This window comes from Castor canadensis, chromosome 3 (assembly GCF_047511655.1).
Source record: "Castor canadensis chromosome 3, mCasCan1.hap1v2, whole genome shotgun sequence".
In the NCBI taxonomy this organism is placed as follows: domain Eukaryota; kingdom Metazoa; phylum Chordata; class Mammalia; order Rodentia; family Castoridae; genus Castor; species Castor canadensis.
Window position 1 is genome coordinate 60225699 of NC_133388.1, and position 25791 is coordinate 60251489.

The 25791-nt window shown below is 34.9% G+C and overlaps 1 protein-coding gene across 5 annotated transcripts in view; it reads right to left on the reverse strand.

Annotated features, from left to right (window-relative positions):
* Window positions 1-25791, reverse strand: part of Togaram1 (TOG array regulator of axonemal microtubules 1) — an 83317-nt gene that overhangs the window by 22998 nt on the left and 34528 nt on the right. For 3 of the 5 annotated variants that reach the window (XR_012446174.1, XM_020181714.2, XM_020181710.2), the window contains 7 exons: window positions 25126-25226; window positions 22155-22337; window positions 18390-18485; window positions 17628-17803; window positions 16803-16956; window positions 16461-16592; window positions 4331-4499 (listed from right to left, as the gene is read on the reverse strand). Coding sequence is in view for 4 of the 5 variants with exons in the window: in XM_020181714.2 (XP_020037303.2) it covers window positions 4331-4499; window positions 16461-16592; window positions 16803-16956; window positions 17628-17803; window positions 18390-18485; window positions 22155-22337; window positions 25126-25226 (1011 nt within the window). In the remaining variant the exon portion in view is untranslated. The remainder of the gene's footprint in view (window positions 1-4330; window positions 4500-16460; window positions 16593-16802; window positions 16957-17627; window positions 17804-18389; window positions 18486-22154; window positions 22338-25125; window positions 25227-25791) is intronic. The other 2 variants (XM_020181711.2, XM_020181713.2) reach the window with 2 other exon arrangements.

Consider the following 25791-nt stretch of genomic DNA (forward strand, 5'->3'; position numbering starts at 1 on the left):
TTAGAGAAAAAGAAGTAATGAGGCTGTTGTGCATCTCCATCTGAGTGCCAGCACACCTGGCCCCAACTTTCTGTATGTCTGTCTTCTATCATTTGTCCTTTCTGAGTCTCCCACTGCCCCCAGTTAGGTCAGGTAGAACCAAGAGCATGAAAAAGCTCTCTACAGTAGGGACACAAAGAAATATTTGTAAACCCATGTATACTATTAATCACAATAGTCAAAAGATAAAAGGAATTCAAGTGGCCATGGATGAATGAATGGATAAAGAAAATGAGGTATATACATGCAATGGGATATTTAGACTTTTTAAAAAATGAAAGAAATTCTGACACATGCTACAACATCTAAAAACATGTATAGCTATTATGCTGAGTGAAATAAGACAGTCACAGACAAAGGCTGTATGTTTCCACTCATATGAAGGAATCAGAATAGTGAAACTCAGAAACAGAAAGTAGAATGACAGATACGGGGACCAGGAAGTTACTGTTTAATGGTTTGATTTATAGTTTAGTGGGTACACAGATTTAGATTTGAAGGGTAAAGAAGTTCTCATATCCAAGTACTAACCAGGCCTGACCCTGCTTAGCTTCCAAGATCAGACAACATTAGGCACATTCAGGGTGGTATGGCTATAGATGTAAAAGAAGTTCTACTGATGAATGGTGGGGAAGTATATTCACAATGTGAATATACTTATTGCTACTAAAGTATACATCTAAGAATAAGATGTTGTTTTCTTATGTGTATTTTACAATTAAAAACAAACAAATGCAGCAAGATAAAAGACAAACTCAATGAAATTGATAATTACATTAAATGTAAATTAAGCCAATAGAGAGACACTGAAATACACAAAATAGCACAATCCAACTATATGCTATACACAGGAAACATACTTTGTGGATCTATAGACACAGATTATAAGTAAAAGGAAAGAAAAACATACAACTAATCCTAAGAAAGAGAGAGAATATTAAAAGAGGTAAAGAAGGAAACATCATAATAATAAAAGGGTCTATTCACCAAGAAGATATATCAATCTTAAATGTGTACAGGCCTTTAAAACATATGACAATAGAACTGACGGAGCCTCTCTCCCTCCCTCCTTTCCTTCCTTCCTAGTTTAGCAAAGGTTAATTTAGTAAAACAGGGAAAACCAGGAGAAAATAGAAAGGGAGAAAGGGACACCCTGTCATTCACGGAGTGGGAGCAGAGAGGCTCTTTGTTTTCTTGATGATAGTTATTCAGATTGTAGAAAGGTGTACTACTCTCAGTGTTTTGATTTGTACTTCCATGATGGCTAAAGGTGCTGAACTTTTAAAGATGTACTTATTAGCTATTTGTATTTCTTTAGAGAACTGTCTGTTCAATTAATTTGCCCATTTTTTGATTGGATCACATGTTCTTATGCTGTTTAACTTTTGGAGATTTTTATACATTCTGGATATTAATCCCTAACAAATGCATAGCTGGCAAAGAGTTTTTCTTATTTTGTAGGTTTCTCTTCACTCTGGTAGTTGATTCCTTTGCTGTGCAGAGGCTTTTAAATTTATTGCAATCCTATTTGTCAACCATTTGTTAATTCTTGCTACTAATTCCTGAGCTAATGGAGTCCCATTCAGAAATCTATTACCTATGACTATATCTTGAAAGGTTTTCCCCTAGTAGTTTCAATGTTATAGGTCTTATATTAAGAGAATCGAATGACTGTAGCTGAGAGGGTTCATTTCTAGGACTTCCATTCTATTCCATTTGTCTACATGTCTGTTTCGTGCCAGTACCATGCTGTTTTTGCTACTAGGCTCTGTAGTATAATTTGAAGTTGATTATTGTGGTATCTCCAGCATTGCTCTTTTTGCTCAGGATTGTTATGGTAATTCAGGGCTTTTTGTACTTCCATATAAATTTTATGAGTTTTTTCTATTTCTGTGAAGAATATCATTGGAGTTTTGATGCACTTATAAATATTCTTGAGCTTTGTCTTAAGTTATAGTTATTTAGACAGAATTTGATCCTCTCAGGACTTGCTCTTAAGCTTTGGTAGGTAGAACCAAAGGTTCATTTTACCACACTATAAAACAAAACTTACCTGGATATTCTATCCAATATCCTGCTAACGGGAACAGGATGAGTTACTGGCCTTGTATATGCTCTAGGTATACTCCTTATAACTTTTTTTCAGAGTTACTGTTTTAGCTTCAGAATTTACTGATGTACATACCCTGACCATTATTCAGTTAACTATTTGAATAAAGTCCTCTAAAGATCTTTGGAATATTTTGTGAAGGTTTCTCCTTTCTAACATTCTGACTTGTAAACTCTAGCCACCCTAGCCTTCTAAATTCCTAGCTCTGTCTTTATCTCTCCTGCTGTCTGTTATTCCCCACCTGAGCAGTGACCTGGCAATTTACTTCTAAGAAGTAAGAGGAAGCAATTATGGGGTCATCTTACTTATTTCTGACCTCAGGATCTCACAAATGCTAGGCAAACACTCTACCACAGAGCATACTGCAGAGTGACAACCTGCTTGTTGACTGAAGATATCTACTAGCATCCAAGTAGTAGTGACAAGCAGACCATTGGATTACTTCTTCTTGAGTCTAGAGCTCATGAAGATACTAAGGAGCCAGAAACATTTATGAGAAGTGAGAAAGGACAGAATTAAAAGCTACTGCACTCAATGAAACCATTTAAGAAGTGTCAAGAATTTATGACTTATGTATTGTATCTGGCCTCAATAAGTTTTTTTTAATAAGTCTTATGAGTAAAATTTTCGTAAGTAAAGTTTTATTTGAACACAGCCATGCTCATGCTGCTAAGGCTGTTTCTACAATATAACAGTAGAGTTGAATACTCACAACAGACATATCTAACATCTAAAATATTTACCCTGTGGCTCTTTACAGAAAAACATTTCAAGGAAAAGACTGTCACTTATCTACAGAATGAACATAGATTAGAGAACATTAGAGGAATGAATTCTGCAGCACTCCCAAATTTTGAAGTCAAACAGAAAGTACTAAAGCAGCAAAAAACACCAGGAGACTAATTTTTCTGAGAGAAAGCAAAACAAAAAAACAGTATCTCAAGAAGAAGGAATCTCACTGGTGCTGAAAGATGAAGACCAATAAATGAACCACGTAAATTTAGTAAAATGGTCACTTGTAATTTTAGTGAAATTGTTGTCCTCTTTGAAAGCCAATTAACGAAGGTTCAGAAACGAGCATGTTGTGAAGCAGAGGTATGAAGGATGGTAGTTAGAGGCCAGCCAGGACAAAAAGTTAGCAAGACTCCATCCTAATCAATAAGTCAGGCATGGTAGTATGCACCTGTCATCCCAGCTACATGGGAGGACAAAGGTAGGAAAAGCGTGAGCCGAGGACAGCCCTAATGAAAAAAGTAACCTAAAAACAAAAAGGGCCGAATGTTTGGCTCAAATGCAAGGCCCTGAGTTCAAATTCTAGCACCACAAAAAAAGCAACCAAGATGTGAAACGTAGATAAGAGACAATGAGTCAGTTGTGAAGATTGTTAATTTAGAAAGGGGGGGAGAGGGAGATGGAAGGAGGAGAAATGGGAACAATCACATGCAGTTTAGGGAGGTTTTTTTCCTTTTATCTCTTTTTGTATAAGAGATTTTTTTGGTACTTGGGTTCAAACCCAGGGCTGTGCAAAGCATGTATGTGCTCTATACTGAGATATACCCAGCCCGGGAGCACATTTTCATGCGAATGAACATGGCCTAACAGGTAATGCTGATGGCGAAGTACAGAATGGAACTGTGAGAGATGGTGAAGGAACAGGGGAGAAAATGAAAGAAAGGCTGCCAGTGGATTCCCCAGCTGAAACTAGTGGAATGGGTGCTACCACGGTCTTTTGTTACCCCTAAGTGATTGAATGGCCTGGCTGGATGGTTGCTGCAGCCACAGTAAAAGCAGAGAAGTATTTCCAGGATTGTTATACGTTACATTTCATTAAAAAATGCTTTGAGAAACTGAGATTTCCATTCCAATACAAAAGGGTTCACATAATCTATGGTATATAATGGATTATGGTCCTTAATGCATACAATGGATAACAACCCTTAGCATAGACAAGTTATAATATAACTATTAATACAATTATATTTAGGTCAGAGTTCAGCTACATTAGTAGGTTCAAAAGACTCAGATACCTAAGAACTAAAATAATCCTTTCCATGTCTGTATTAATAGGAAATGTGTTTCAAGATTCCTAACTAAAAATTATACAGACATATGAATAAAAGAAAAAAAATTGTACAGAAGCCTTTTGGAACTTAAGTTTTCAATTAAGGATAGTTAACTCACCAATCTTCATTAGCTAAAAGCCTTAAGGCTTCTGTCAGTGCTATGTCTGGTTTGGAAAATGGCCGTAGTTCCAACGAGTCCATTATTTCTGGACTATGAGTGACAGAAGGCATCCTTTCTTTATACTGTGGAATGACTCCAGGAGCTGCTTCACCTAAAACAAAACATACTAAAGAAAGCATGAGAGATCCTTGATATGAAAAAGTATAAATGATATTCCAACTAAGGATGTCATGAACATTTCTTAGAGAAACTGGTAGTGCTAGTTTACTCTTTAAGAAAAATGTATTGCCCAGAAATCAAAGCTACTGTACATTTTATATTCAGATTTTTCAAAAATTCCATTTAATATAAATATGTAAATAGGTTTTCCAGTCATGAGTCATAAAGAATCTAGGTTTAAGAGCAAAAAGAATCAATATGATCTATTTTGTAAAAACATGTAGATATATACCTTTTTCACCATATACCTGACAGTTAAAAATAAAGGTACAGACATCTATATAAAGAACTCTAGCTGATTCTCTCTATTGGTGTAGTATTAATGGTTTGTTACAAATCCTAAGACTACGTGTAGAAATATGGACGAATTTCTTCTATAATCAGACATTTACCAAGCATTTTTTAGACATAAAATACTGTCCCAGATATTGGGGAAACAAATCATTGTCCTTTAGTGCTCAAGTTAATGCCCTGAGAGCACTGCACAATATAAGACTTGTGCAGTACAGATGTTAGAAAGGAAAAGATCAGATAGAATGAGAATGGGCTTTTTTAAGTGGGTAGAGATCTATTGCTTCTTCTTCCACATTGGAATTTTATTTGTTTGTATGTATGTATGTATGTATGTATGTATGTATGTATGTATGTATGTATGCTTGTGATAATGGGGATTGAACTCAGGGCCTCAGACCAGTGCTCTATTACTTAAGCCATGCCCTCAGACCTTTTTTTTGCAGTACTGGGGCTTGAACTCAGAGCCTAAACTTAAACCATTCTCCACCAACCCTTTTTTGTGTTTTTTTTTTTTTTTTTGAGATAGGGTCTCATGAATTATTTGCCTGGACTGACTTTGAACTGTGATCCTCCTGATCTCTGCTTCCTGAGTAGCTAAGATTATAGGTGTGAGCCACCAGCACCTAGCTACATTAGTATGTTTTTAGATAGGGTCTCACACTTTTGCCCAGGCTGACCTTGGATTGCAATATGCCTATCTTTGTCTTCCCAGTAGCTGGGATTACAGGTATGCACCACCACACACAACCCCTCATCTATTTTTTTCAGGTAGGGTCTCCCATTAACTTTGCCTGGACTATCATCGAATTATGATCCTCCTATCCCTACCATCTAAGAAGCTGGGATTACAGATGTATACCACCATGCTCAGCCACATGTTGAGATTTTTTTAAAAAGGAAATATTAGGCAGCAGAAAATGGCTATCATAAAAGAGTATCAATCATACTGTTTGTGAGAAAATGTTGAAATCATGTGAAATCACAAATGTAAGAAATTTCTTTTGATGTTCTATAATACTAATTACATATTCAAATGCTTCTAGCATTCATTTTGAATGCAAGGGCGATAAGGTATTAACAATACTAGTTGATATAAATTTATACTTCATGTCAGATCTTCTGACAAATGTTTTACAAACTTTACTGCATAAAATAATCTCAACAAAGGAGGACACGCTTCTTTATTTTGCAGCTGAGTTTTTTGAGACTGAGAACTTTAGTTGGGGCCCTAATGTTAAGGAGTGGAAACAGTAGGACTTAGATCTATTGCCACCTATGATTTTATGTACAGAGGCCTAAGAGAATCTGCATTTAAAATAGTGATCTTGAGACTGCTTCATGCAGCGTGCCTGCACTGTTGCCAGAGCAGCCATCTTCAGGAAGGGAAAGGCAGAGCCATCTTGGATTCTACACCTTGCGGTTCTCTGGACTTCTTCAAAGCTGTCATTTAAAATTCCACCCTAACCTCAAATGGAGTGTGGTTTTTCCTTAAAGATAATTATTTCTTGTTGAAGAATGAAAGAGCAAAAGAAAATCTTGCTCTTTTCTACAAGGAGATGGAATCTCTCAAAAGAATCGATGATACCACATCAAGAACCAGTAATAATTCCCTAGTTGTGGAAATCATTGCACTGGCAGGGCACCTCTCTTGAGACAGATCTTTTCCCACATCTTTTTATTATAATTAAATTCATTGTGATGGAGAGATCCAAGATGGTGACTAGGGTGCAGAACCAGAAAGTGTGAGCTCTGTGACTCCAAAACCTTGCTGAGATGCTGAAGCCACACATGGTGGAAATAAAACACCAAGGAGAATCAAAACTTCGACACCCTGACCCCCTAGACCAAGAAAGCTTCTCCACGCCACATTACACTGAGAAAAAAGGTGGGCTGTCATGGCTGTTGCCACTGCCGCCACTGGCTCCAAACATGCCTGGGAGACATTCGGCAGACCAAATAGGTGAGCACCTAGCATCACGTGGTATTCCCCTGCTGCCCTGGGATAAACCAGCATAGCTCCTTGGGCAGCAAAAAAAAAAGAAAAAAACTGAACAATTATCAACAAGCTGAAAACTAGCACACTTCAGATGGGGTGGGAATGCTGACAGTGCACTGGAGAAGGAGGGAAGGCAAGGAGCTAATCTCTGAACGTACTATCAGTAAACAAACAGCTGGAAAGGTGGGAAGGGCGATAACAGGCGGGTGATAAGTTACTGCATGAAGCACAGCAGCTAGCAGACCACAAAACTCATCTCCTGAGCCAGTGAACAACACCCAAAGTCAAACAGCTCTGCAAAATTGAAAAACAAACAGCAAACTATCATAACATGCTGACAGCATGACCCTGCCCCAGAGAAAGGGAGTGAGGCAAAGAAACAAGCTCCCAGTAAACAATCACAGCAAAAAGCCACCTCCAAGTCCTCTGTAGCTGGTGGACTACAGATCTGATTTCCTGAACCTGAGGACAGAATGCAAACTTAAAACTACCACACCTCACTGACGGAGGAGCTGACCAAGCAGCTGCTGTTGAAAGACAAAAGAAAAAACACCACCCACAAGCCTACCACCTGGTAAGACTACAACAGACCTTCTGCTTAAATACCAACACCAGGACTGGATGCTGAAGGAGTAACACCAGAACTACTAAGACTGAAACTCTGTTGTTCCCGAACCTGGAATTTTTTTGTATGTTTGTTTGTTTGTTTTGTTTCCTGTTTGTTTGTGTGTGTGTGTTTGTCCATCATTTCCTGTTGATTTCTTTGGTTTTTTTGTTTTGTTTTGCTAGTTTTACTATTGAGTTAGGTAATATTAAATTACACTCAGACCAAGGACAGAAATAGCACACCTACACTAACCTAAAACCCAACACACCCACAAAACAAAATTAAACCAAGGGAAAGAAAACAGGTGACTGAAACCACCAATAGCCTATCAAGAACATAGTTACACAGTACCAAGTAGAGTGATGGGAAGACGAAAAAGGGATGGAAACCATCTTACCCCCCCAAAATAATTTAATACAGGATTCAGAGGAAAATGAAGGAAATGGATACCCAGTTCCAGACTCCAACAAAACAAAGATAAACAATGCCAAGGAACCCAACAAAGCCCACAAGAACATTCTGAAAGAAGAAATCCTGCAAGTAATCACTGAGAATTTCAAGGAAATGTTACTAGACATGGTCAACAAAAACATATAAGAGGCACTCAAGAAATTCCAAGACAACAAAAATAAAGAATATGAGAAGACCCAGAAAAAAATAAATGAACTCATAGGCGCCCTAAATAAACACCAAACTGAAATAGAGAACACTATAAATAGAAAGATAAATGAATTAAAGATGAAAATTGACAATATTAAAGAAGAAGTGACCATGATATGGAAAACCTCAGAAAAAATAATGAAACAGGAATACAAAATACAATGGAAGGCCACTCCAGCAGACCAGAACAAGCAGAAGACAGAATCTCAGAACTGGTAGATAAAATGGAAATTAAAGGAAAAACTGAAGCGCTATAGGTCAAACAACTCAAGAACTGTGAAAGGAATATGCAAGAACTCACCGACTCCATCAAAAGACCAAACCTGAGAATCATGGGCACTGAAGAAGAAGAGGTGCAAGCAAAAGGAATTCGTAATATATTCAACAAAATAATAACAGAAAATTTCCAAAATCTAGAGAAAGCTATGCTCATTCAAGTACAGGAAGACAGTAGGACACCAAACAGACTTGACCAAACTAGAACTACCCCACGACATATTATCATTAAAACAACAAGCACAGAGACTAGAAAAAAATATTGAAGGCTGTAAGAGAGAAGAAACAAATAACATACAAAAATAAACCCATCAATATCACAGATTTCTCAACAGAAACCTTAAAAGCAAGAAGAGCATGGAGTAAGGTGTTCCGGGCACTGAATGAAAATAACTTCAACCCTAGGATACTCTACCCAGCAAAACCATCATTCAAAATAGATGGCACAATAAAAGTCTTCCATGGAAAGCAAAAACTAAAACAATATATGACCACCAAGCCAACACTACAAAAGATTCGTCAAGGAATTCTGCACACAGAAAATGAAAGCAAATAAAACCATGTGAGGACAGGCAGTACCAAACCCCAGAAGAAGAAAAGACAAGGAATCAGAGAGTAACATTAATTCAGCTGTGCACAATCAAACCCTTAAACACCAAAAACAGCTAAGTGACAGGAATCACCACATACCTATCAATACTAACGCTGAATGTTAACGGACTTAACTTTCCCATCAAAAGACACCATTTGGCAAACTGGATTAAAAAGGAAGATCCAACAATGCTGCCTATAGGAGACACATCTCATTGACAGAAACAAGCACTAGCTTACGGTGAAAGGCTGGAAGAAGATTTACCAAGCCAATGATCCCTGAAAATAGGCAGGAGTAGCAATACTTACCTCGGACAAAGTAGACTTCAAATTTACATTGATTAAATGAGATAAAGAAGGACACCCCATACTAATAAAAGGGAAAATACACCAAAAGGAAATAACAATTATCAACTTGTATATACCTAACGTCAGTGCACCCAATTTCATCAAACATACTCTGAAGGACCTAAAAGCATACATAGACTCCAACACAGTGATAGTGGGAGACTTTAATACCCCTCTATCACCAATAGATAGGTCATCAAAACAAAAAAAATCAAGAAAGTCTAGAACTAAATCACACCATAGATCAAATGGACTTAGCTGATGTCTACAGAATATTTCATCCAACTGCTGCATAATATACATTCTTCTCAGCAACCCATGGAACCTTCTCCAAAATTGATAATATCTTAGACCACAAAGCAAGCCTCAGCAAATATAAGAAAACAGAAACAATCCCATGCATTCTATCTGATCACAATGCATTAAAACTAGAACTCAACAACAAAAACAACAGTAGAACATGTGCAAACAATTGGAAGCTGAACAACACATTGCTCAATGATCAATGGGTCATTGATGAATTAAAAAGGAAATTAAAAGGTTCCTGAAAGTTAATGAAAATGAAAACATGACCTACCAGAACCTATGGGACACAGCAAAGGCAATCCTAAGAGGAAAGTTTATAGCCATGAGTGTATATATTAAAAGGACAGAAAGATCTCAAATCAATGACCTAATAGTACATCTCAAACTCCTAGAAAAACAAGAACAAACAAATCCCGAAACAAGCAGGAGGAGAGAAATAATAAAAATAAGGGCCAAAATTAATGAAATAGAAACAACAACAACAAAAACATAAAAAGAATCAATGAAACAAAAAGCTGGTTCTTTGATAGAGGAAGACTACAGCAGTAGGAAAAATCTCCTGTGCTCATGGATTGGTAGAATCAACAGAGTAAAAATGACTATAGGGCCAAAAGCGATCTACATGTTTAGTGCAATTCCCATCAAAATCACAATGACATTCCTCACAGAGGTTGAAAAATCTACCCTAAAGTTCATTTGGAAACACAAGAGACCGCGAATAGCCAAGGCAATACTCAGCAAAAAGAGCAATGCTGGAGGAATCACAATACCCGACTTCAAACTATATTATAAAGCAATAGCAATAAAACCAGCATGGTACTGGCACAAAAACAGATATGAAGACCAGTGGAACAGAACAGAAGTCCTGGATGTGAATCCATGCAGCTATGTGCACCTTATTTTTTACAAAGGTGCCAAAAACATACAATAGAGAAAAGACAACCTCTTCAATAAATGTTGCTGGGTAAAGTGGTTAGCTGCCTGCAGAAAACTGAAACTAGAACCATGTTTATCACCCTGTACTAGTATCAACTCAAAATGGATCAAGGACCTTAACATCAGACCCAAAAATCTGAAGTTACTACAGGAAAGAGCAGGGAATACTCTGGAAGCAATATGTATAGGCAACGACTTCCTCAATAGAACCCCAGCAGCTCAGCAACTAAGAGAAAGGATGGACAAATGGAGCGACATAAAATTAAAAAGCTTCTGCACAACAAAAAAAATGGTCTCTAAACTGAAGAGACCACCCACAGAGTGGGAGAAAATATTTGCTAGCTATATATCAGACAGAGGACTGATAACCAGAATATACAGGGAACTCAAAAACTAAACTCTCCCAAAATCAATGAACCAATAAAGAAATGGGCAATTACACTAAACAGAACTTTCTCAAAAGAAGAAATTCAAATGGCCAAAAAAACACATGGAAAAATGCTCACCACTTCTGGCCATAAAGGAAATGCAAATCAAAACCACAGTAAGATTCTGCCTCGCCCCTGTAAGAATAGCCATCATCAAAAACAACACAAACAACAAATTTTGGTGAGGATTTGGGAAAAAAGAAACCCTCATAGACTGATGGTGGGAATGCAAGCTAGTACAACTACTCTGGAAAACAATATGGAGGCTTCTTCAAAAACTAAACATAGATCTGCCATATGATCCAGCAATCCCACTCTTAGGGATATACCCAAAGGAATGGGACTCAGGTTACTCCAGAGGCACTTGCACACCCATGTTTATTGCAGTGCTATTCACAATAGCCAAGCTATGGAAACAACCAAGATGCCCCACTACTGACAAATGGATTAAGAAAATGTGGTATTTATACACAGTGGAGTTTTACTCAGCCATGAAGAAGAATGAAATCTTATCATTTGCAAGTAAATGGATGGAACTGGAGAACATCATCTTACGTCAGAAAACCAAAAATCATATGTTCTCCCTCATATGTGGACTTTAGATTTAAAACAAATGCAGTAATATTATTAGACTTGGATCACACGCTAAGGGGTGAACACATACAAGAGGAATAGGGAAAGGCAGGAAACCCAAAACTTGAACGTGTTTGACGTTCCCACTGCAGAGGAGCTAATACAATAACCTTAAAATGATAAGAGTCATTATGGGAAGGTGACCAGGAAGTAGTGAAGAGGTCTGGGAGAGATGAATCAATTCATGTTGTAATACACTTGTGCATGGAAGCAATGCTAGGAATCTCTCTGTATAGCTATCCTTATCTTAACTAGCAGAAACTCTGCCTTTCTTATTATTGCTTATGTCTACTCTTCAGCAAAATTGGAGAAAAGGGCAGAACAGGTTCTGCCTGGAAGTGCAGGGGGTGGGGAGGAGAGGGAGGAGTTGGGGGAAGAAATGGCCCAAACAATGTATGCACATATGAATAAATGAATAAAGAAAAAAAATAAATTTGATCACATACATGATAAGATATATAAAAACATAAATATTATGTTTTGATTACTATAATGAGAAATCAGTACCAATCTTAGTTAGAGTAAATCATATTTGAGGACGATGAGGTGCCAATTAAAGAATGTAATAAACAGATCCATTTCATTTTATGATAATTCAGATGTACCTTCTTTGAGCCTCATATATAAGGCTAATATATATAGACTAATATATATAAATTAAAATTTTCCAGCTTTGGAATATTGCATCCATGAAAAAATGGCAAATACGAAATAGAAGTACTGGGCTGGGGATATAGCTCAGTTGGAAGAGAGCTTGCCTAGCATGCACAGGGCCTTGAATTCATTCCCAGCACTGAAAAGAAAACAATACAAAACAAGACTGCAGCACAATAGTACTAGTAACTATTATTTGTTGAGCTCTTGCTTGGTATTGTTCTAAGTGCTTCATTTACATGATCTGATTTAGCTCACCCAACAACTCTATGTTGAAATGGCACCTCATGAACTTTTTGCTTGGGCCAGTCTTGAACCATGACCTTCCTGATCTCCACTTTCTGGATAGCTAGGATTATAGGGATGAGCCACTGAGCCTGATGTGAAGTGCTAAGGATTCCCTTCCTATATTTATTCCACTTTCAATTCTCATGCAAGAATAACTCATTAGGAAGAGATACAGATACACACGAAATTTTCAACCTTGGGGTTCTATCAACCTCCAGTACTATCAGCCCTGTTTATTTTCACCTATAAAAGTGAAACAAAACAAATTTTATGGAAATGGTAGTATACAAAAAATCAATTTAAAGTAGTGTTACTCAAACTTTTTAAAATTTCTACTCTGCTAGACTGATACTTTTATAAAATACAATAAAAAGCATTATGGCAAAGTTCAATTACTAAAAGTTTCTAAAAGCTAAGTGCATTTTCATATCTATCTTGCATTGAGATGAATGATAAACAGTTTATCTAGTCAATGGACCAGCCATACTTTGAGCAGATCAGGAAGTTTCCTAATGGAGACATAGCCAGTAAAAATTCTGCTATTAGTATTTCTACCAATATGTTTTACAGAAATAAATATTTAAATTTTGGTTGAGCTCCATAAAAATTTGTAAGTATATTCTCAGATTAAAGTAATGCAAAAGTGACTCCAAGAAAACCCTCTTCTTAGAGAAATTGAAGAAGACATCAGAAGATGGAAAGACCTTCCATGTTCCTGGATCGGTAGAATCAACACTGTAAAAATGGCCATACTACCAAGAGCAATCTACATGACCAATGAAATCCCTATCAAAATTACAATTATGTTCTGCACAGAAATAAAAAAGAAATCATGAAATACATATGGAAACACAGAAGACCTCAAATAGCAAAAGCAATCCTGAGCAAAAAGTCCAGTGTTGGAGGCATCACTACACCTGACTTCAAACTATGCTACAGAGCCATAAGAATGAAAACAGCATGGTATTGGCACAAAAACAGACAGGAAGACCAACAGATCAGAATAGAAGATCCAGACATAAACCCACACATCTACAGCCAACTGTTCTTCAACAAAAGAGCCCAAAACACACGATAGAGAAAAGACAGCCTCTTCAACAAATGATGCTGGGAAAACTGGATAGCCACATGCAGAAGACGGAAACTAGATCTCTGTCTTTCACCCTGTACCAAAATCAACTCAAAGTGGATCAAAGACCTTAATACAAAGCCTGAAACTTTGAAACAACTCCAAGAAGCAGTAGGAAACACACAGGAACAGAGAAGTGCAGGGAATGATATCCTAAAAATAACTTAAAAGTCTCAGCATCTAAGAGGAACAACGAACAAATGGGATTACATCAAACTAAAGAGCTTCTGCACAGCAAAGGAAACAGTCACCTGACTCAAGAGACAGCTCACAGAATGGGAGAAAATCTTTGCCAGCTACTCATCTAATGAAGGACTAATATCCAGAATCTACAGAGAACTCAAAAAACTCATTCCCCAAAGAATCAATACCCCAATGAAGAAATGCGCACATGAATTAAACAGGGAATTCTCAAAGGAAGAGGTACACACAGCTAGTAAATAAATTCCCTGGTTATAAAAGAGATGCAAATCAAAACAACACTTAGATTTGATCTCACTCCAGTTAGAAAGGCCATAATCAAGGGGAATAACAATAACAAATGCTGGCAAGGATGTGGTGAAACAGGAACCCTCATATACTGATGGTGGGAATGCAAATTAGTACAACCACTATGGAAAGCAGTATGGAGATTCTTTAAAAAACTAGAGATAGAACTGCCGTATGATCCAGTGATACCCAAAAGAATGTAAAACAGTATACAGTAGAGACACCTGTACACCAATGTTCATTGCAGCACTATTCACAATAGCCAACATATGGAAACAATCCAAATGCCCTACAACTGATGAATGGATCATGAAATTGTGGTATATATACAGAATGGAGTATTACTCATAAAGAATGATGACATGGGGTTTGAGGTAAGTGGATGCAATTGGAGGACATCAAGTTAAGTGGTGTTAACCAGGATTAGAAACACAAAAGATTTATGTTTTCTCTCATACGTGGAAGATAGATCCAAAGATAAACATATACACAAAAACAAGCATGATCATATACAAACTCAGTTGTAGAATGTTTGTAATAGTGGAACTACTTTATGGAACTCTGGGAAAGAGAATGATAAAGCATCAGTAATATCACATACTAAAGATGTGAAGGTAGAGGATATAAAGATGTGTATTGAAAGCTGCTGAAAAATGGGGAGAGGGAGGTAAAGGGGTAAGGAAGAGTATTCAAAGGGATTGAACAGACCAAAGTAAAGCACACCCACAGTGGGCATGCACTGAGATACCCCTATGAATGTCAATTCAAATATTAATAATGAAAACCAAGACTATAAAATAGGCACAGTGTGTGTGTGGGGAGGGGCAAGGTACTACTGGGAGTGGGGAGGGTGAAGGAAGGCGATTAAGGTGATGGTAGATGGTTGATGGACATTACATACCTATCTGAAACAGAACTAAAAAACCTCTTGCAACTGCTTTAAGTGGGGTGGGGAGAGGGTTGAGGGGGAGACACTATGAGGTCAATGTAAATAATGTGCAACATAAGACTGATTGGAATTGTCACTGCAAATCCTCCCCATAATCAATATATCTGAATTAAAAAATTTATAATAAAAAAAAGAAAGCACTCTTATACTTCTCAGAAATCTAACCCAGAAAGTCTACATTATAGGCAAAAATCACAAAATTTGTGAATTTCTCCAGCAAAAATGAATATTGCCAAATTCATGATTTATTACTATTTATACTATTATATTTGTACTTCTGTTCCTATTCTTACCACTGACTTAGTGGATTTCTCTCTCCCGGGATTTTATAAGATTAACAAATAGTGAATATATTCAAGAATGCTAATAATCTTAATTTCATAACTGCCTATATTTAGCAGGTTACACAGTCATGTTTAATTAACAATTTTACCACCCAACACCTCTCACCAAGCATACTCTCAAAAATTAGCTTTGTGAACACAAAATTATAAAAAGTTTTCTGTTTCTTGGATTATAAAAGAAATATAAGCTAAAGTGGAGCCTTAGACACTCATATAGTTTAAATTTCTTTTATTTTTATCTTAAGAAAGGTATGTTGCCTAAAAATACATTTACATATTAATTTTCCTATAATTTTGTCAAAATCTAGATTTCAGACTTGTCATAAATTTAAGAATGCTTATTACAGTTCAGGCAGTTTATTCTTTAATAATAAATGATAATATTTAATAAAAATATGTAAGCAATAATCCTTAATGTTTATTACAGTTCACAAAATTTTTCAGTTCAATCTATCCAATGTTTCAAAACAGCCCAAGAAACATGGAGCCTACTCTTCTTGCCTAAGCATAGTATAATATAGCAGTACTCAATGACAGGATAAATGATAAATAGACTGATTTTTAAAAAATCATGATCTAATATAAACCAGCTTCACTAATTAAGTTACCTTAGTTATAAAAATGGGATACCAGGCTGGGGATAAAGCCCAATAGTAGAGCTCTAATTTGTCATGGGCAAGGGTCTGAGTTTGAAACCCAGAGTCACAAAAAAGAAAAAAAAAAAAAGTTTATTACTCCTTAGTGAAAGATATTTCTAGTGAGGATGGAAGGGATCCTTGAGATCATTGATATTTAGAGGGGTGGAAAATTGAGGCCTGTTTCCAGCTAAGTTAATTAAAGGCAGAACTGATACTTAAGCCAGTTGTGTACTGACTTGTCATCAGTGCTTTTTTTGTCACAAATGCACTAGACCACATGTGGTCTCTTCATCTTAACAAGCATTTATGGCATTACTCTTTACATTTAAATAAATGACTTACCTGAATCTGAAAACGTTAAAGATGGTGACCGTTTTAAATTGGACCCTCCTTTCAATGGAGGACTAAAGGCAATTTCTAAAGGGGAATTCTCACTTTTTGATATTCTCACTTCATCTCTAAAAATAGTTAAGTCTAGAAGGGAGAAAAAAAAAATCAATCATTTTTCTTTTTATGAGAAAGAATTAATACTTATAATAGAAACTACTGGGTCTTGCAAATTTAAGAATCATAGGCCAAACTTGTCCACTCTTAGTCATAATACATCACGGTCAGTTAAACCATATTACTCCAGCTTTAGAATATCAGTAGACAAAAACAGACCAAAAGGCAAATCCCACTTACTTTCAGAAGTCATTTTCTCAGTTACTGTATGTTTCATTTGTTCCCAGGGATTCTGTTCTTTCTTTCCACAATCTTTAACATCAAAAAGTTCTTTTTCTTCTTTTCTCTTTTGTCTCATCTTGTCATAAGTAGATTTTGAAATAGAAACTTTAGTCTGTATAAAAATGTTCAAATATTCAAAAGTATTCAGGAAGTTTGACATTTAAAGTATCTTCATCTCAGATAATTAATTCTACACATATACTTTAAATATCTACACAAATTACCTTTTTAGTCCTTATTTTAGGAATCCTAAAATCTAAAACAATTACATATAATACACAATTAAATCCAATACAATGTACAATTAAATCTGTGCCTAAAAGTGTCGCTACTTGAATGTATCCTAGAAAACTGCTGGATACACACATAAAACATACATATATATATATATAAAGTATGTGTATACTATAAACCATATTAGATACTAAATTACCAGAATGAGAATGCATTTATTTAGTGGGAAAGGAAAATCATCTACTATTTAAATGACTAAGATTAAGAAATGTCAATTGTCAATTATACCAATAACACTAAAAAAAATTTTTTTGGAGGTGGTGGTGTTTGAGACAGTCTTACTAATATGGCACAGGTAGGCTTCAAATTGACCTCCTCCTGCTGTGGCCTCTTGAGTACTAGGATTAAAGGTTTGTACCACCACACCTGAATTTTTAAGATTTAAAATATTTTAATCAAAATAGTTTTACCATCCCACATTTGATATAAACGAAAATAATGATATTTTATAAGCTTAAGTTTATCCTAATGATTAGTGAATAACCTTACATCTTTGTCATTTTCAACATCAAGATACGATGGAATACTTTGTTGGACTGCTCTTCCATAAATCCCTGATGGTGGTTCAATACTTTGTTTAATTGAAAATGTACTCTCATTTCCCACAGATGATATCACTGGTTGGTTGCCAGATGTTGGTGCTGAATTTGGACTTCCGAATACACCTGTAATGAAATAACCATCAAATAATCATTAGGTGTTTATGTGATGGTACTTTCTACTGAGATTATGAAGCAAAAAAATTAGAAACTATTTCCAAGCATTTTATTCTATTTGATTATATTAAACAAAAAGATATATATATATCTTCAATGTATCTCACCATATCACCATAGTTTTTCAGTTGAAAAAGAAATTAATTTTAAAAGATATTTTCAATTATGTTGTCCAAAGGTCACTTTACTCCCTAAAATATATGAGGGGTTAATTCTGATTCATCTACACTTCGCCTGGGAAATAATAAATTCTATATGAGGTTATATTAGTCATTAAAGCTGAAAAGATTGCCATTTGAATTTAAACTATGTTAAAATTATCATAGTTATACTAAACTTTTCTTAGAAGTACTTCGATTACAGCAGTCACATAATACATCTCTGAAAATTATTGACTTGAATTTATCATAGTTCTGTTAGAAGACAGAAATGCAAAAATAAGTATTCACTTCTAATTCTTTCAGTTTAATGCTGGCAATCTTTGCTTATGCGTGAAGAACATATGCAATTTAGAAGCTAAATAACTTTGAAATACCTTTTCCAACAACTACTACTGAGTCTTCTGATAAGGTATTTGTGGATATGAAGTCAAAACTGGAAATTTGCTGTGAATGTGATGATCTTGTAAATCCTTAAAAAAGAAAGAAAAACAACAAACTCCACATTTAAAAATGTTTACGCAGCACTGTATACTGTATTTTAGCACATTATAATAGTCTTTTAAATTTGAAATTTTATTTCATACAAAGAATTTATAATTTATTTAATCACATGTCCAGTAATTCAAGGTATATTTATAATTAGAATATCTAGTATACAATAGGGTCTACAGAGAAAAGAAACTTTGGTTTGTTTAAAGAGTCTTCAATACCAAGGTTGAAGGTGGGAGACACATATAAGCATATAATCACAGAATGGTCATCAGGGTACACAAACGAAGGAAATAACCTGATTAGGTCAACCTCACAGCAACCTGTACTTTTCTAGGTTAATTTTTAATCTAATTTTCTCATTATTTACTTATTATTTCCTCTCCTAGTAGTTTGGAAGCTCTATGTCCAGTTTTGATTATCATTCTTTCCCAGAGCCTAATATAGTGCTTGACACAGACTAGCTGTTCAGTAATATATTAGACTGCTGTATCAAAGGAGAAATATAATTTATTTAGGGTTTATGAAAGTAAAATAGTTAACTGATTTTGGTAAATCACTGGTAAATTTAATCAAATAACTGATCTGAAAAAATATTAAGCAGATTGTTTTGTTAACCTGCCAAAGCTAATAGACTTTTTCTGGCTTTGTGTGAACACAACAGAAATTTAAAGAAAGAAAGCCATGAAGGTGATCATTTTTCATATATTTCTCCAGTATAATTTGGAATAATCAAAATTATGATACAGTATACACCAACTAATAGAAACACTGAGTAGCTCAAAAGAGTATTCTGGAAAAGGGATGTAAAATCTCAATAAATGACAGCTCACATACGTAAAATCTATACATAAGCTGTCAAAAAATGACTAAGTAGGAAAAACTAACAAAAAATATGAAGGATATTTTATCTTTACTAGTTGAACTCACTGATAAGACAAACTGACATTATTTTTAGCATTCGTACATTTTTTTATACATTTTCTTCTAACTAATTAAATTCTGAAAGAAGTATTGCTTGTTGTTTCCATTCTAAATATAGAGGAAAATGTTTAAGGGCTTCTTTTAGACACATAATTTCTCTATTATTTCTGTCTAATTTATTCAAATACAGAAAGGGAAAAATTAATCCATGATAATTAGCATTCTAAGCATTCATCATTAGTCACTTCTGAAGTCATTAATTAGGCTCCAGACTACTATGTAGAAAAGGCAGGTTCATATGGACAGCCAATAGAAGATAGGAATATGAAGAGGAGCTGGTTCTGAGAGCTAATCCTAAAAAAAGTCTGAGGTTTCTTACAAAATAAATCCATTTGGCAATACATTGCCACTGTTTCTTTTGTGAGTCTTTGTATTCTTTTCAGCACTGCAGTCATTATTCACTTTAACTTGATTATTTGAGATGCACTTGTGCTTATAGTTATCTTTTATTAGTAGTATATATTAATTGTTCGAAATAGTGGGTTTCATTATGACATTTTCATACGTATATACAGGTACTTTCATCATATTGACTCCCTGCCTCTCCATTACACACACTTTTTTAAAATAATGTCAAACCCAAGTCTGCCCTAGTGGTTTTGATGGGCTAATCACCATTCCACTCATTTCATATGTGGTCACTGAGCATAATTCTATACAAAGAATACTGAGGATATAAAGATGGTAGCATCATTATTCTTAAGAAACTTATAATATGGAAGATATTAAACAAGCATAAATAATTAACTGGAAGGTAAAATGAACAAAGTAAGTAAAATTTAAATCATGGCAGCAGATATAGTCAGATTGAGAAGAACTGGTGGGATGGACCATGGCCTGAATTAGAAGGTAAGGAGAAATAAACAAAGATGATGATAAAGTTTTAAGCCTCTATAACTACTAAAAGAGTAATGCTATGGAAGAGTAACATATCTGGAAAGAAAGGTAAGTTTGGTTTTAAATGTTTGCTCTTGTTGATAGTGGCATTTGGTTTAGAATTGGAAACTTGGATATGAAGTAATTCTCTGGAGTAGAACAAATGCTGGTCAAAAGATGTAAATATGCCTAGTACTCCAGAGCCTAAGGCAGGAGGACAGAGAGTTTGAGGCTAACCTAAGATACTATCTCAAAATAAAACAAAACAAACAAACAAAAACAAAGAAAACAATGAAAAAAGTTGGAAATATGTTTTTGACTCTGCTGTCCAAAAAAAAGATGCCACTAGCTGCAAAAGAACATATTCAGCAATTATTTCAAAGAAACCTATTATTTTAGGGGCAATTCTGGCATTTTGAACTCAGGATCTTACAGGTGCTAGTCATATGCTCAGCCTTCAAAGCAATTAAAAATTAAAAATGTCAATATTAAGAGTATGGGTTACTTCTAAGTTTTTATTTTGTCCTTGGTTTTCTTTACCCAAAAAAGAAAATATGTAAATAAACATAAAAATATCCTACATTTTATCTTATAAAAACAATCACAACTTATTGCTGCTATATAGAGCTGATACTGAGTTAGCTCATCGATTATGTTTTAATAAATTTACAAAAGAAAAATACAAGAAAAATTTTTAATCAAGTTTTCTCTTACTTAAGTTGGGTTAGTTACTTTTATAAAAAGGAAAAAAAAAATGTCCTAACATGCCTGATTGTATATACTTGATTCAAGATGATCAAAAATAACAAAATACAGGAGTTGATCTATTTTTTTTGGAGACAGGATCTTGTTATGTAGTCCATGCTAACCTCAAACTCACTTGCAATCCTGCCTTAGCCACTCACATATGAAATTAGTCATGCATCACTACACTCAGCTCAAAAGTTATCTTTTGGTGACTGCAGTTGCCACATACAAAAAAATGACAGCTCACATTTATTTTAGATTACAAGACTTAACTATAGGGAATTTCTATTTATTCTATTTATGTAAATATACTCTTAAAAAATCACTTCTTTTGGGGCTCAGAATGTAGCTCAGTGGTATGGCACTTGCCTAGCATAAGCAAGGTCCTGGATTCAATCCCCAGCAGCACAAGAAAACAATGAACCAACAAAAATTTCTTCTCAAAATCACTTCTTTTTTTCCCTAAGGGAAATTTTTTTAAGTGCAGCTATAATTGAATTGAATAGAGCAGTCAGCAGATGAGCTATATACTACTAAGCTTAACAAAATGTAAATTATTAATAATGATTAGTGATAACTGAGACTCTTTCCCAGGAAATCATCTTGTTGCCATAACTTTATTCCTCAGTTACAACCTAACAATTCCTATCCAACTACTTCCTATCTGGAAGTAATCTACGCACATGATTGCCTCAACTCCATTTTAGTAGTAAAACATCTTGTAAAAATTTCTGTTTGTGTGTACCTGTGCATGCTCTAGGGGTAGAAGTCAGTATGGATTCCTACTGACTTAAGGGCAGTCCATTTAATTGGCTCCTCAGGTAAGTACACAAACCAACACACAAACCTGTAAGTTCTCCCATTCTGCAAAATTATTTAAGCAAGCACGTATCAGTAGAAGAGTAAGGTGAAAAACGTCAAAACTGAGAATTCTCAGTTAATTTCTTATCAGTATGCTTAGGGAGGATTCTGACTGAGAAATAGTAAATCTTGTTTTTGAGATATTAAATCTTAAAAATTAATTTGTCATGAAATTTACTAACCTTTTGTATGCTTATAATGTCTTGGGTGTTCCTTATTTTGTATTTTTAAAGCACTAGGTAAAATTTCATGTGATCTATCATCTTCAAAATCACCACATCCAAACCCATAGTTCATACGTTGACCAATTATGCTTACATTGGATGTTGGTTGACCAATTATGCTTACATTGGATGTTATAGTCCCTATAAAATAAAATAATTGCTTGAATAATTTAGGTAACATTATTCAATAGGTAGTTATCTTCCCTCTAAAATCTATCTCACTTTCTGACCTTATAAAAGGTCAACAATATAATACTGGAAATAATAATTTAAATTTTATCCTATTTTAAATGATATATTTTTTAATCTTACCAGTAAAGTATCTATTATAAATTATACTAAAACATTTCTTAAAATAGGCTTCAAAATTGCAATGAAATACGAAATACAATGTTTGAAAGGGATAAATATATATGTTTTAGCTGGGTATGCTGACACATGCCTATAATCCCATCACTCAGGAGGCAGAGGTGACAGTATTGACAGTTGGAGGCCAGCCTAGTATCTATGTTACATGCACCTAGGTGATTTCCAAGTTTGGAAAACATTAAATATTAGGCAAGTTTGGGGAACACTGAATGCTGCAAATAGAAGCGTGTACTATTGTAAGATCAATCACTGCCAAAATTTAAATAACTCCCAAGGTCATACAAGTAGTATCATAAGAGAACTCAGGTGATAGATTTAACTCAGGTGTTAAATCTATTCCTTTCGAATTCCAAAGATATTCTTCCAAAAGAGAGTTCATTTTATAAGCTAGATGTCTCTTCAATGTTAGATAGATATTTAAAATTATAAATAAATGTATTAGGATAATTAGCTTTTAAAAAGGATTAAAAGTTGATTTATTTCTCCGTGTTTCTCCCCTTTAGGGGAATAATACACTATGCACCAGGTGCATGTTATATACTTAAATCTTCAATACCTTTCTCAAGGTTTATATCATCAGATGAGGGAACTAAGTTTCAAAGCAATAACCTACCCAGACTGTGCCTACTATTAATATACAGCAATTTGAGATTCCAGATAAGGTCTTTCAGGCTCTGAAGCATGACACTGACTTCATGTGCCTAGCAAGGTAGCTATCTCTCCATTGAAGCACTAGGTTTATGAAGCTAGTATAACAAGCATACTTGGTTAAGTCAGGCATTCACAATTATGACAGATACTTGGTAGGTTGAATCAGAGGGAAATCATCTCTGGGAATCAAGAATCTGAGTGTCAGTTGGGTTTGGTGGCGCACATCTGGAATCCTAGCACTCATGAGGCTGAGGCAGGATGATTAAGAGTTAGCATTCAGGAGGCTGAGGTAATAAAACAAACAAAAACAAAAAAAGAATCTGACTGAGAGTCAAAACAAAGTAAATAATCATAATACCAAGTTTGGGAATTTAGCTCAGAGGTAGACTACCTGCCTAGCACAAGCAAGGCCCTGGGTTCCATTCCTAGAGCCACAGGAAAAACAAACAAAAAAAGTTCCTATCTCCAATACCATTATAAAAGATGACAGTGTGCCGGTGGCTCACACCTGTAATCCTAGTTATTTGGGAAGCAGAGATCAGTAGGATCCTCGTTTGAAGCCAACTGGGGTGGGGGGAGTCTCTATCTCAATACATAATACAAAAAAGGGCTGGCAGAGTGGCTCAAAAGGTAGATCACCTGCCTAGCAAGTACGAGGCCCCAGTACTGAAAAAAAAAAGATGATTGTATATGATGTACTAATCAATTTTGTTTGTCAATTAGGGAAGGCTTCCCAGAGGAAGCAACTGTGCTATTTTCACAGCTGAACAGGGTGTGATGCAGATTTCAGATTTCGTTCACGTGAAACAGTAAGTGCAATTACAAAAAGAAAAAATGGTACTGACTGTGGTCTAATTTAACCAGGACACAAGACATAAAGAGGGAAGTAAAAATGAGGCTGGAGAGGTAGGTAGGAACCAGATCATTGAAGGATGCCTTGAATGAATCTAGGCTGGCCAATATAGTTAGTTTTACATTATATAGAGTGGTTTGAAATGAGACTAAATAGAGCTGGGAAGAAACTGAGGAGGCTAAGTAGGTAAGAAATGAGGAAGAGTGTGAACTCAAGTTGTGGTAGTGGGATTTAAAAAAGGGGGTGAAATTAAGACATTTAAGAAGACATTTAAGAGCAAGAAATTCAAAAAATCTTAGCAAACAATCCTATGTACAGCTTTGTAGAAGGTAATTCTAATGTAAAGTAGCTTTACAATTGTTATCACTTTTATGTTGATATCTTGTGAAAATAAATATCATAAACCCAATTTGTTAAAATTTATTCACAATTAAATAGTTTCACTAATCATGAAAAAAAATCTTACTTAGATCTAACTCTAAAATAGACCAGAGTCCTAATATTTTTCAAAATGATTACTAATTCCTAAGTCTGTTTGCTGAGAAATGATACTATGAAATTAAGAGACTTCCAGGTTAGTTTACAAAATTGTTAACGCAAGACACATATGAACATATCTACTTTATGTATACATGAATCACATGTTCCTTTAAAAATATTTAACTAGTAACAGCTAGTAGTAACTAGATATTTATTTTTAAAGGAAAATGTCATTTGCGATACCTAGTAGTTTTCAAACGATGCTGTACATTAGATTCATCAAGGAAGCTCTCAAAACTCTGGACAATTCTCAATCCATACCAGCTAAATAAAAGTATCCGGGTGGAATCAGACATAGATAGAACTATGAACTTAATGGGAAATCAATGACTGATTTAGGTAAATAAATAGTTTTTCTCCCTCAAAATAATGTTACTCGGCTTAAGAGGTTAAAAATGATTAGTCATAATTGGTATTTACAAAAATTCTAAATCTGAAATGTACTTGCTATCATTTTTGACATCATTTAAAAATCACACTTTTTATAAATCATATTTTAAAACAGTCACAGAATACCTGCACTGGGGCTTTGTTCAGAAATGTGAGAGTTTTTATTCTTTGCAGAAGAAAATCTCGTTGAGCAAGGTTTTGATCCAAATGTTGGAAATATATCTGATCTATGATGAAACAAAAAATAATTCCAATAAACATTTAAGATTTTTTTAGCTGTTCATCAGTAATACCACACATTCTCTATTCTTTTTTATTAACTCACTCGACTTTTAGATAATAAGGCTGCAAATGGCATGAAAAGCTACAGCTAACAATATTTTTTATTGGTATTCTCAGTTCACCTTTTGCACTTCCATCCTTTTAAACACACAGCTAAGTTTTAATTATTCATGAAAGGATTGCAACAGGAAATGACTCAGACTTATACTATATAATCTCTGACTGAATAAAAAAAAAAACGACTTAAAAGTCCATTAAAAAAAAATCAAATCACCTAATTATCTAACACATATTTATTATCACATATTGGACAAAACCAGAGACTTGATCAGCAATAGGTTGGCAACAAGTAAGTTTGCAAATATCATTTGCTTCTTAACTATTCTTTGGTATACTTTCTTGACATAAAGACCCATAGGCCTTATTTAATGAAACAGGCCACCTTTTATTAGAGAATATTAAATCTGAATATAAAGAAACTGGTTCAAATCAGTTACTGTTATAATGTCA